Below are 13,933 nucleotides of genomic sequence, written 5' to 3' on the forward strand. Positions count from 1 at the left end.
TTTGACTGTTGTCCTTGGCAACCACTCTCCTACAGTGTGCTTGTTAATATTCTCATATGGTCTCGCATTATCAAATAATTTCAACTAAGGTGATTATTTCATGTGCATTTGTTAACCAAATTGGTAAAAAGCTTTATATTGAGCAGGATTTACACCCGGTCAGTCATGATCTATAGTAGGCCTATAGATATTTCAAGATTTATTTGACTGATCCAAAGGAAAATGACACAATAATAAAACTTTCAATCCACCCAAAGCAAACTTGATCAGAGGCAGCTCTCCTTCATGCTCAGGAGACTTGCTGGAGTTATATATTTTACGTATCAACTTTTAGATGGAAAGTTTCAACCTTATGAAATCTAAGCACAGACAGAGAGTGAGATATCGTTTAGATCTCTAAAAATCTACAAGCGACACATGTTTTCAAGGATCATTATGAAAAAAAAATTCTGAGTAGCAGGAACTTATGCAGAAGTTTCCATTTGCTGTCTAGGAGAAATCATGGAGAGATCTTATTTGTGATTTTATTTCTTGAAGGCAAGTAGACTTTACAAATTACACTTTTATCCAATAGTCCACTTTAGACATTCTGCTAACTACAAGTATAGGCCTAATGCAACTTCATGTCAACTAACTCTCATTAGAGTATTAGTAGACAGACAGTTATGTTATAGTTAGTATAATTAGTTGACATGCAGTTGCAAAGTTACTTATAGTCAGTAGAATGTCTGTTGGGGGAGCATTACAATAAAGTGTTAGAAGATATCAAACAGACAGCCTACTAATACTTTAATGACTGGTAGTTGGCATGTAGTTGCAAAGTTACTTATAGTTAGTAGAATGCTGGATCATCGTTGTTGTATCGATTAATGATACTTTTTTTATATGACTCAGAAAAGACTCAGATTGTATTATTTTGTGGCATTATGGATTGGTTCTAGGTACTACATTTACAATGAAAAGCCAGTGTTGCTTAAACATTTTTGCTCCATTATCTACAATATGCATGAAAATGACAGTGTACATTATGCACAGATTGGAAAAACTCCCAATAGTAAATTTCCAACAAATAATGCACAACATCTGTCACAGCAACTCCTGTCACAGCGTCACACACACACATATTCACACCTGTTCAGATTGCAATGGGAAAACATCACATATCAAAGGAGCAATTTGTCTTATGTTTAAAATGTAAAAGCCAGAATTAAAAGTCATTACATTATTATGTCTTACATGCATTAGCCAAAACACGCATGCTCACACAATCACGGAAAGTCACAGAGGATTGTAAGAATATACATAAATCATTTCATTAATGGCTTCTCTAACACACACACCTACACCCACCGACCCACTCACACACACACACACACACACACACACACACACACACACACACACACACACACACACACACACACACACACACACACACACACACCAGCATCAGTGGGGGAGGCTGTAAATGAAGTGACATGATGTTAAATGCAGCTGCATAAATTATGGGAACAAAGGGCTGTGAGTAGACCAATATACACATTTATTTTCTGTTAATCACATTCATTAAAGCAAGGATTACACAACACACGCTTATTTAGCCCCCATCCTTTACAAAAAAAGTACTGTTAGCAAGCGCATTTATATGAACTTTAAAAGTGAGATATCAGGCGGACTACAAAACAATAATGGCCAATTGCAAAGTTGTCAGATTATTTAATTCTTCAAATATTCTAATACACATATTTGGACCAGTGTTGTTATTGTTAAAACTAAAACTATTAAAACTACAAATTTCTTTAATTTAAATAAAGACGAAATAAAATATAAATATTCTGTAACACTTTAGTTTAGGGTCCAATTCCCACTATTAACTAGTTGCTTATACACATGCATATTACTATGATATTGGCTGTTTATTAGTACTCATAAAGCACATATTAATGCCTTATTCTGCATGACCATATTCTACATCCCTTAATCCTACCCAATACCTAAATTTAACATCTACCTTACTAACTATTAATAAGCTATAATTAAGAGTTATTGAGGCAAAAGTCAAAGTTAATAGTTAGTTAATAGTGAGAATTGGACCCTAAACTAAAGTGTGACCAAGTATTCATGAAAAAACTTAACTTAAAAGAACTTAAAACGAAAATTAGAAATATTATCTTGTTAACTAACAGAAATTTGAAGTACTAAAACTACAAAAACATTAAATATTAAAATTAATTTAACAGGTAAAACTAAATATAAAAAACTAATCTAATAAAAATGTCAAAAGCACATTACAAATGACCAAAACTTAAATTAAAAATAAAAGCGAATTCAAAATATTAATAAATAGCCTACTATACTAAATAAATACTAATAGTACCTAAATAACATATGAATAAAATAAATGCACTGATTTGGAAAGATAAATCAGACAAATATAAATAATTTTTAAATGTATAGGCCTACATTAAAAAATATATAATGCTATAGCTCTAATATAACTGTAAATGTAAACGTACTTAAAAATATCAGATGGCAATATATTGTAGGCGCACTGTGATTCATATGATATTTTATAATACCATGGAGAGTTATATAACATATATAATATATAGACATATAACTGTAGTAAATGTTAACTATAGTTATCATGTTACTCTGAAGTACTTAAAAGAATAGCAAACCAAACACCATAGTACTGTTTTGTAAGAGCAAGATACACAAGCATCTAAATCACAAATCTTATCTTTCTCGTAACTTTCACACACTCTGACACACACTCAAGTGGTTCAAGTTGAACAGTGAAAAAAAATGAGTAACTCAAGCAGATGGCTGCAATCACAAGAGACTAGAAAACACCGGAAGAGTCCTCCAATAATCAACGTTTATGAGCTGATTTCAGTTTATGAGACAAGAAAGAGGTAAACAATCACGAGCGTCTTGTGCCTAAAACTTTCCCAGCTAATCACAAAACTTTACCGACTTATCACACATTTTCCCACTTTCACTTCATAATTATGACTCTGTCAGGCTGTGTAGGAGAGTGTTCTTCATTTTTGGTGTTTGTGTGTGTGGTGTTTTTGGTGTTAGGAGGAGGCCGTGGAGCATCATGAAGTATTTATAAATGTAAATTAGCTCCCTGTTTCACTCTCTCAGGCCTTTCAACACTTCCTCATAATTGGTTTCTTTCCGTCAAAAGTCTCCTCAACAGCACATGAATGTTGTTATATCCTAATGAGGCTGATTAGAATTCCAGGTGTGTGTGTGTGTGTGTGTGTGTGTGGATACAGGTGTGTCCCCCTTTTCTGTTCTTCCGTGTGCATGTGCGTGTGTGTGTGTGTGTGTGTGTGTAGAGGGCTGGACTGTGTGTATCAAGGGGTGGCTGCATTAGGGGATGCTGTGAGCCTCACAGCAGATGAGCAGAAGTGAGCCCACAGACTGCCCGATTGATGCCTGATCAAGTAACTTTTTCATTCTCTCCTTTCAGTGCTGTGCTGTGTGTGTGTGTGTGTGTGTGTGTGTGTGTGTGTGTGTGTGTGTGTGTGTGTGTCATCTCTCTTCTCCTGTACCTTTGTCAGCCCTTTTTATTTGGACTTCTGTGCTGTAGCTTGTTTTTTTTGTGCCATTTTCAAGGACTTTGGACAATTGATTTCAGATCTTCTAAAACTATCTATCTATCTATCTATCTATCTATCTATCTATCTATCTATCTATCTATCTATCTATCTATCTATCTATCTATCTATCTATCTATCTATCTATCTATCTATCTATCTATCTATCTCTTGTCTCTCTGTCATAATGCTACATTAAATTAAATATTATAACAGAAATTTCACTTATATTTCTAAAGAATTTCAGTATGTCGCAGGGTTAGAATCAGATCAGATAAGCTTAAGCTCACTTTCAGGAAATGAAATAGCATTTTAATTTATTTTGGCTGATCTTTCTCATTGTTTAAGGATAGATGGATTGTTCTTTATGCAGAACTAACCCACAGATGGTTTCTATATAAACTCTCTAAAGTTCATCTAACTCTCTAATTTCCTCAAGGTTTAATGGCCGTATAGATATTATGTTGGGGAAGTTGAATCATGGGCTTTAAATTATCCTTGGAATATGTTCCTGCCACAGTCTCAGTGAGTAATTGGTCAGTGTAATTGCAAATGCCTGTGCTAGGATGTATATCACACATTTAATGGGTGTATTAGCTTTTTTGCGCATTTTATCAGGCTGTTTATCACCTGTCTTCCCATTTCTTTATATTCTGTGGGATGGATTTCTGTTGCAAAGTGTAGTTAAAGGTAATTGCTAAAAGTATTAGTGCAAAGTTTTGTTCATTATTTTCACTGAGATCTACAATATGCGAGTACAATTGGCTGATTTACATTTCTGCTCATTTGTTTGTTTTTTTCATTTGTGTTTATGTAAGTGAGAGGTTATTAATTAAGTATGGGTTGCATAAAAGCTATTGAGATCTCCATCTGTCTCTTCTTTTCTTCACTATCCCAGAGACTGGCTGATTTCTACACAATCCATCATGCCTGCCATTGTGAACCTGCTCTTCAACACGGTTTCCACCAACACCACCATCTCCTTTTCTCTGGTGCTGCCTCTGGTTAGCATCCTCTCCCTTCTGGTGGGGGTCGGAGGTCATCTACTCATGTGGTTGGTGTTGATGCGCAACCCAAGGCGACGTTCAAAGCCCAGCTCTGTCCTCCTTTTAAACCTGAGTTTTGCTGATCTGTGCGCTCTCCTCACCCTGCCATGTGTGCTACTGAGTGCCAGCTCCCAGAACTGGCAGCTGGGTGGAGGTGTTTGTGTGTTGTTGAGCTTCATGACTTCCCTGACCGCTGGAGTGGACATCTTCAGCCTGGCTGCCCTCTCTGTGTTGCGTTATCGAATAGTGGCTCCCTCGACACGGCCCCCCGCCACCCCTGCGCAGGTGTGAGTATCTGAAGCAGATCAAGAAAGACAGCTGTGAAAAGTGGAAAAAAAAGTTATGTTTGTGTGATACAAAAAAAAAAAAAAGGATAAATCTGTTATGTTTTAGGTATTTGTTTACAAAAACGTAGAGGAAGTACCATGCTACAGTAGTGATGGTAGCCTATAGTAATGCCATGAGTTTTATTAAAATATTCCATCACTAGAAGAAATAATAACTTGATGTTGATTCTTTAACAGCCCAGGGCTGCATTTCCTAAAAGAATGGTAAACATAAGTCGATTATAGAGACCATTGGTCCTAATGGTTTCTATGATGTATGCTTTTGGGAAATGCAGCCCTGATTGATACAGTAGCTGCATCCCAATTCATTCGAAGGCCGATTGCGTCATCAGCGGCGCGGCGAAGGCTGTCCCAGTTCGAAGGCTCTCTTCAAACGTGTCCTTCGTTTCCCGTGGATTGAAAGATATAACAGACGGATCATTCGTACCCCAGATTTCATTGCACGCCAGTTACGAAAGGATTTTTGTTTAGAAAAATTGTTGAATTACACTTTTAAGTGCAACAAATGTAAAAATAATTAAACAATTTTTTAAGCCATTCAAATGTTGACTTATATCTTATTAATATGCGATTATATATAGTTTATACTCTTTATTATATACTGAAATGGATCATGGTGAACTATATTATAGACCAGTGGTTCTCAACTCCAGTCCTCGGGACCCGTTGCTCTGCACATTTTGTATGTCTCTCTTATCTGACACACTCAGTTCAGTTCATGGAGTCTCTCTTAACGAGCTGATGATCTGATTCAGGTGTGTTAAATAAGGGAGACATACAAAATTTGCAGAGCAGCGGGTCCCGAGGACTGGAGTTGAGAACCACTGTTATAGACCGTTTGTGAACCCTGTTTTCAGAAAAGGCTAGTACTGTCACAGTTGCTAGGCGACAAGAACAATCCTCCATAGGCTTGACCGTCCTATTTAACAACGCTCGGCCCGACCTTCGCCGCCTTCAAAAGATGCAGCCTCTGAATTGGGACACAGCTCGTGAGTTCATTCAGTGAAGGATCCATCAAACTGAAGTGTTGGCGCCTGGGTCCTTTTGAAAGTCATTTGGTTGTGACTTGCGCTGTTTGTTTGATTCACTAAAAATACCGGCTCATAGGAGTCATTTGTTCATTATACTGACTGTACGGGTCGTGCTGGCAAACAGTTTGCACTCAACTCAAGAAATGTGTTTTTGCAGTTAATTTGCGGTAAAATTATCCCATAATTTACTCACCTTCAAGCCATCATAGTTGTATATGACTTTTTTCTTTCAGCCAAACACAATTCACAAACACAAGGCTCTTCCAAGCTTTATAATGGGAGTGAATGGTACCTTAGATTTTGAAGCCCAAAAAAGCGCATCCATCCATCATAAAAGTAATTCATATGGCTCCAGAGGGTTAATAAAGGCCTTCTGGAGCGAAGCGATGCATTTTTGTGAGGAAAAATATCCATACATTTATACACTTTAATCACTTGCTTCCGGTAGGCCTAACGTCTGTTCACGCGTTCATGAGAGAGTCAAGTTCCAGCATATGACGTAGGATGTAGGAGTATCAAGCTTAGGTGAGAGTAAACGCCTCTCACTGTTCAAACAAATAGGGCTGGGCAACAAACTCAAGCTCTGATCTATATAATGACCAGTGGTCATGCGTCGGGTCAGAGTTCACTCTTCCACCGGAACTCGACTCGCGTAAGGAAGCCAGTGATTCATATATATAAATATGGATATTTTCTTACAGAAACAAATCACTTCACTTCAGAAGGCCTTTATTAACTCACTGGAGCCGTATGGATTACTTTTATGATGGATGGATGCACTTTTTTAGGCTTCAAAATATCAGTTACTATTCACTCTCATTATAAAGCTTGGAAGAGGCAGGATATTTTTAATATAACTCCAATTGTGTTTGACTGAAAGAAGGAAGTCATATACAGGATGGCTTGAGGGTGAGTAAATTATCGGATAATTTTCATTTTTGAGTGAACTAATCCTTTAAAATTTTCTTCTCGCATTAAATTCGGACTGCAAACGCGGGTAAATATGACTTATTTTGCCACAATGTAAGTAAATGATATGCCCCATCTGATGCCATCAGGGATATCCACCTAAGTTTTCAACGCTTCCGATTCATTAGCCGATATAGGGAAATAACGAGAAGAATGAAGTGCTGTAAATGGTAAAACTATTTAGCTACAAACCAGTGTGTTTATAATTACGACAATACATTCAAAGAATAGGGTAAGAAATACCAGTTTGCAATATCAAGCACCATAACAAGCTTTTTTGTACAGCTAAAAATAACTGAAAGCGGATGACACCTGAAGCCAAACATATTCAATTTTCATCTTGCCGCGCCGACTTTTACGTGAAGAATATGGTGGATAAAGAGTCATAAACTATATTTCATCCTCTATTTCTGCCCACAGAGCTGGCACTGTTGCTGTTATCTGGCTGGTTTCCATCGCCATGGCCCTACCTAAAGTCACATACATCCAGTTTGACAGCGGCTGCACGTGGTCGGTGGGTCGAGGTCACTGGCTGGGCTTCCTCGTTCCTGCGTTTCTGGTGTATTACGTGGCTCCTCTCCTCTGCATCGCCCTGCACTGCGGGCTCATCATCACTCACCTGTACCGCTGCCGGGGCACTCTAGCCGCAGACCACCGAAATAAAAAAGCCACCGCCCTTCTCATCGGCTCCACGCTGGTGTTCGCCATCAGCTGGCTGCCTTATTACGTGCTGGAGTTTGTCAATGTTTTATCACCCTCCCTTAATTCTGTCAGCTCGCCCGTCAGCTGGCCCGCGAGCCCAGCCCCCAGCTCCACCACCCCGTCTTCCAGTACGGAGGTGTCTCTGCTGTGGGAGGTGACCTCACTGTCTGCCATTCTTCTGATTTGTCTGGCACCTTGCTGGAACCCTCCACTTTACTTCCTGCTGTCTAAGCCAGCCTTGAGGCAACTGAGAGGGCTGCTACCCATCATGCACCAACACTGGAGAGCTGCTACCTTCTTACGGCACATAGTGCCAAAACACGCTCCCACACAACCCCACTCACAGCCTGGGTCTCAACACGTTCCTCAGCACATACTACCAGCAACGCAAGCCCAATGAGAAAACGCACGCTCAGAAGAACGCCATGGTAAGGTACAGCTCATACCTGGAACACAGCAAAAGCACACCCACACGCAGGCACAAAAGTACACACACGACACACACACACAGACACACAATGACAGGTGTTTTCTGCCAGAGTATCCTCATCCCTCTCATGCTGGCGGAGATTGTGAGTTGCTTAGTAACACTACAGAGAGGAACAGAAACATAAGACCATGGACCTCTGCATTTATTGCTCAGCATCACATTTTACAATGTTCCAGCACGCCAGCTGCTCTCTTTCCCTCTCTCAAAATCTCTTGCTCTCACTAAAAACGTATCACGGCAGATTTTTATCACCAACTTGTTCACGCTCGCACACATTAGCATGTTCTCGATGACATATGTGTTCATTTTTAATTCGCTTGTTGCGAGGAGGAGGAATAGATTAGATTTGTGTGGGCTGGTACTGTATATCAGATAGATCGTCTATAAAGGCTAAATGTAGTGCGTTTGAGTCCCGCTCGCTGATCATTGGTGTTATGAATCATCAATATGTGCTGTTATGAGTTTTTTGACAGTCACTGTCTGCTTCATGTGAAATGCAGTGCACCACTGTGATTTAGGAAATGGGAAAAGTTTATAAATATTTTCCATTAAGGACAGAGGCACGGCTGAGAGAACTGTGTCACCTGCGGATGAGTCATCACAAGATTTTTTTCATCCTCTGCTAATATTGTAGCCAATGTAATAAAATGTGGATCTGAATTGATCCTGCAGTTGTTCTTCTCGATTTTCCATTCCCCATGCTCCTCCCTCCATGTCAGTTCAACTCTTTGGCCTGATTTGAACTGAGAGGAAGGATAGATAAAGAGAAGGATACAGCATACAGAGTTGAAAACCATTGCATCAGCATGATAAATATCCAAAAAAACAACAACATGATATTGAGTATTGACATGGTATATGTTCAAAAATCATAGTATTAACCAAAACTAAAACTATTATTAAATGTGTTTTAATTGAAATAAAGCTGCAAGAAAATAAAACTGTTAGAAAATGTTACCTTAAATAAGTTGCTGAAATTACTGAAACTAAAACTGACTAAATAAACTGACTGGACAGAAATATTAAAAACGAATACAAATGTAAAAAGCCCATCACAACAGTACTAAAACTTCAACTAAAATGAAAACTGAAAAGCTAATTCCAAAAAGTATATGAATAATACTAAAATATCACTGGTATTAGAATGTAACATAATGGTGTGTCAAGAAAAATACATATTATTAAGGGTATTTTTTGAACATGTACCATGGTAGTACCATAGTATTCTTATCATACCATTTATGGCACATGAATTTCATTACCATGTTATATTTTAAAGTACCATAGTATTTCCATCTGATACCATCACTGTACCAATATTTTTGGGGGGTTCTAAAACCATGGTAATGCCATAGTCCATAAAAAATATGGAAATGCCATAGTTGTTTTGTACAGGGATCTGTTTTTACCTTGGCATAATCATTTTCCATAAGTGTGACAAAATGTTTGTTCTGGCTCCTTGTCAATCATTTCTCTCTCCAGAACAACAAATCTGTGCCCTTCTTCCATTTACGTTCTGAAATACATTAGGGCATTTGTATAAGCTAGTAATTTTCTCATTGTCAGTGTGCATTAGAACATTGTGATCTTGACTTCACAGGGACATTTAATCTGCATCGAAGGCTGGTCATTTCATCAAATAACAACAAGGTTAGAAATCATTTCTGGGATGAGAGGAGGGAGAATTCTGTAGAAAAGATCAAGAGGTTGGTTTTCTGATTATGCCTGTTATTTGACAATAACGAAACCATTGAACGACTTTGTTTACGTAGGTTTAAAGCTGATTGGAAAATTGGGTTGTTTTGTTGTAATCCCTCTTACATAAACCAGCAAAACATCAGCCACGCAAGTGACCAATGAAATCTTTTTTGCTAATCTGATGCAGTGTCCCTTCAGACCTCAATGAGCTAATAACGGTTCAAAAAGGTCGCAGTTAAAGTGCAGACAGCCTGACGAGAACAACGCTGAGAATGGGGGTGAGCTGTCTCACAATTACACTGACAACATCACCCATTCACAGCGCTCGCAAGACATACCCACTTAAACGCAAGCGTTATCTACTGTAATTATAATAGTCATATTTTGGGGGGGTTTACGGAATAATTAGAGTTGTCAACGCTCACATCAAACTCCTTTCAGACTCACACAGAGCCGACAAGGTCTGATGAGATGCAATTAACACTGCAGATTAACAAGCTCATCTGCGACATGAGCTCAGCGTGCTCCTCTCGACCCTCTATGTCATCATGTGAAGCCCCAGACCACCACGGCCTGAGGCGCTCTTGCTCGGTAGACTGTTGTGGAGCTGCACTGAGCTGGCAATGTAACATTCAATCTCAATCTGTCACATGCATCTGAAATATGATCCATTGCTCTCCAAGAATGGCAACAGGAAGCTTATCTGCATCATGGGTTTTTTTTTTCAGCATGTGTATTGAATCATCTTTACTGACATATAATATACTGTATGTATTTACAAAACAATTGCAAATGTGCGTGATGAAGAAAATCACAAAATAAAAATGTGATATAGATACAATAATAAACTTCCACTCTTGGTCAACCGAGATGGGGTTATTAATGGTTGATGCTTCAGTCAAAAATTCTGTTATTCTGAATAAAAAAACAAAATAAATGTGATGTTCATTGTGGTCTGTAGATCATCTGAGCCAAAACTGGAGCGATTTAGACAATATTTGTGGAAGGAGAACAGTTTATCAAAACCCAATTTGGCAGATGGGAGACATGGAGACATTATACTCTGCAAGCTAGAGGTTACAAGATTAAAATTTTCAATCGCGATTAATTGCACTTATCGTGAAATTAAGAATACACCATTTATCTTGTTTAACATGTCCATTTTGTCATCATTTGCTATGGTAAAAGTAAAAGGTGCTTCTCACAAAACTGTATTATCTGCAAGCTTTTTTTTCAAGGTAAATTTAGGTCTTTCCAAAAAGAGACACTTGGAGACTCCAAAAGGACACCAAATAACCAAAAAGAGACACTTGGAGAATCCAAAAGGACACCAAATAACCAAGTGATATGTACCTACTACACAGATCCATTCAGAATTACTAAACACAGTAACATACACTCGACAAATCAAAACATTATCCTGAATGTGCGTGGGAACAATGTGAATGTACTGTGAGGGCTCGCGCTCTTTAAAAACAATCACATAATCCCGGTTTCACAGACAGAGCTTAGATTAAGCCAGGCTTGGGCCTTAGATCATTTCAGGACATTAAGTAGAAAAAATAATAATTACTGGTGTGCATCTTGAGACAAAACAAAATGTTTTGGCACTGGCATATTTAAAGTTATGTCAGAACAAGTTGCTTTCAGTTAAAACAGCTCAAACATGCATTTTAGTCTGGGACTGGGCTTAAACCTTGTCTGTGAAACCGACCAAGAATATGACAAAGCTCAGGTTAAAGGGTCTGAATAGAAATTTACAGATGCTCAGTGCGAAACCTCCCAACTTCTAAGATCATCTAGGTTAACTGCATGACGTCAATTATGTTAATGGCGCAATTTCACATCTTTAGTAATTTACTTGCGTTCAATTATTTTAGCACGTTAAGGATTTAGAATTAATTGCATGCATTAACGCGTTAATATTGACAGCCCTATATATTTTAACTTCCCCTCAAACAATTTGACTTCTTTTTCTCTCTCAGTATGACAGTTTTGCTGGTTGTGTCACGGCAAGATAAATGCAAAAAGGTGCGAGGACTCAAGTGCAGAGAATGGTGTTTATTTATAAAAGAAAAACAAATACAAAACCCACGAGGGGGGAAAAACATAACTAGAAAATACAAAACAGAACATGAACTTACTGGGGAAAATCACAGAGAACAGGAAACATAAGACAACGTACCGACAGACTGCAAACAAGGGACTTATAAAGGGAAACTAATCAGAAGGGAACAGGTGGAAGAACTCAAACAATAATCAGATAACAAGGGGGAGGGATCAGATAATGACCTGAGCACATGGCCCAAAATAACAAAACACCCATGTGCAGCACAAGACAGGACAGGCATGTGACATTACCCCCTCCCTATGGAGCGGCTACCAGACGTTCCATAAGACCAGGGCGGGACAGACCAGGGCGGGACAGACCAGGGCGGCCCGCAGGGTTCGGGAGACCAGGGCGGAGCAGGCTGTGCAGACGGCCAGGGCGGAGACTTTCTCTCGGGCGGCCAGGGCGGGGACGACCCTTCAGGAGGCCAGGGAGGAGACGACCCTTCAGGAGGCCAGGGCACAGGAACAGGCTCATGTGGCCATCGCTCAGGAACAGGAGCGGACACCGGCTCAGGAAGAGACACCGGCTCGGCGGCGGCCATCTTGTCCGGAGACACAGGCTCGGCAGACGTGACCAGTCTCTGGATCGGCAGACGTGCCAGGTCGCTGGGGTGGCGCCGGCAGGGCGAGCAGCTCGGGCGGGGCCGGCAGAGCAGGACGCCTGGACAGCGCGGGCAGAGCAGGACGCCTGGACAGCGCGGGCAGAGCAGGACGCCTGGACAGCGCGGGCAGAGCAGGACGCCTGGACAGCTCGCTATGGATGGCAGTCACCTCCAGGATGGTCTCTGGGTTAGGAGCCACCGGACAAGTTGTTGTGGAGGGGTTTCTCCTCCTCCGGACCACCGGACTCGAGATCACCAGATTCTGGACCACCGGAACAGTCACGGAGGGATTCTTCCTTCTCCTCCGTTTCGGGACCACCGGAACTCGGACCACCGGAACTGGGACCACCGGATTCGGGACCACCGGAACTGGGACCACCGGACTCTGGGACCACCGGAACCACCAGACTCGGGACCCCCGGACTTGGGACCACCTCCCTGGCAATTCTCTCCCGATCGCGAATTAAACAATCCACCATCGCCCCAAAACTGACCCAATCAAATGCCTCTCTCTGCTGAGTCCTCATGGGGTTGGTACGTTATGTCACGGCAGGATAAATGCAAAAAGGTGCGAGGACTCAAGTGCAGAGAATGGTGTTTATTTATAAAAGAAAAACAAATACAAAACAAAACCCACGAGGGGGGAAAAACATAACTAGAAAATACAAAACCAAAAACAGAACATGACCTTACTGGGGAATCACAGACAACAGGAAACATAAGACAACGTGCTGACACAGACTGCAAACAAGGGACTTATAAAGGGAAACTAATCAGAAGGGAACAGGTGGAAGAACTCAAACAATAATCAGATAACAAGGGGGAGGGATCAGATAATGACCTGAGCACATGGCCCAAAATAACAAAACACCCATGTGCAGCACAAGACAGGACAGGCATGTGACAGGTTGTCGTTGCAATTATGACTTAATCTCTACATTAAAAAGTGTCTCCTAAAATGACACCTTTATTTCAACTTTTGTGCAACTTGGTCTGAAGATATAGCCAACTTTAGAGAAGATTTGACAACATTTGATGGGAAAAAAATCATCACGTCAGACAAGTAACAGGCTGACACTCTAAAACGGGATATCATTATCTTCTTATGGCCCAAGGAATAAGAAGAGACCATAATCAATGACTTTCGCCCAAATTAATTGAATTATTGGAAATTACATCACATTTTAATTTATTTGACCACAAGGTGGCGCTATCCCCAAACTGCTCAGGTACCTGGGCATAATGCCAATGATGCCTACCAAGCTTCCTTTCAGTACACCAAAGTGATGGTAAGACCAAAGCCACTTAAAGTCCAGCTCTGGTAA

General features: G+C 40.1%; 1 protein-coding gene and 1 long non-coding RNA gene across 2 annotated transcripts; both read left to right on the forward strand.

The window, feature by feature from the left end:
* The first annotated feature begins 3,448 nt into the window (after nt 1-3,448).
* On the forward strand, nt 3,449-8,178 carry LOC307162452 (somatostatin receptor type 5). Its single transcript, XM_079877767.1, has 3 exons — nt 3,449-3,458; nt 4,510-4,944; nt 7,425-8,178. Exons 2-3 carry the CDS (start codon nt 4,538-4,540, stop codon nt 8,104-8,106), a joined length of 1,089 nt encoding a protein of 362 aa, XP_079733893.1. The 5' UTR covers nt 3,449-3,458; nt 4,510-4,537; the 3' UTR covers nt 8,107-8,178.
* Nucleotides 8,179-9,801: 1,623 nt separating this feature from the next.
* On the forward strand, nt 9,802-10,643 carry LOC307162078. The gene is made up of 3 exons (XR_013821857.1): nt 9,802-9,902; nt 10,082-10,172; nt 10,336-10,643. It is a non-coding gene; the product is annotated as an uncharacterized lncRNA (long non-coding RNA).
* The last annotated feature ends 3,290 nt before the right edge of the window (nt 10,644-13,933 follow it).

The sequence above is a fragment of the Squalius cephalus genome, assembly GCF_949319135.1.
Source record: "Squalius cephalus genome assembly, chromosome: 7".
NCBI classification, from domain to species: Eukaryota; Metazoa; Chordata; class Actinopteri; order Cypriniformes; family Leuciscidae; genus Squalius; species Squalius cephalus.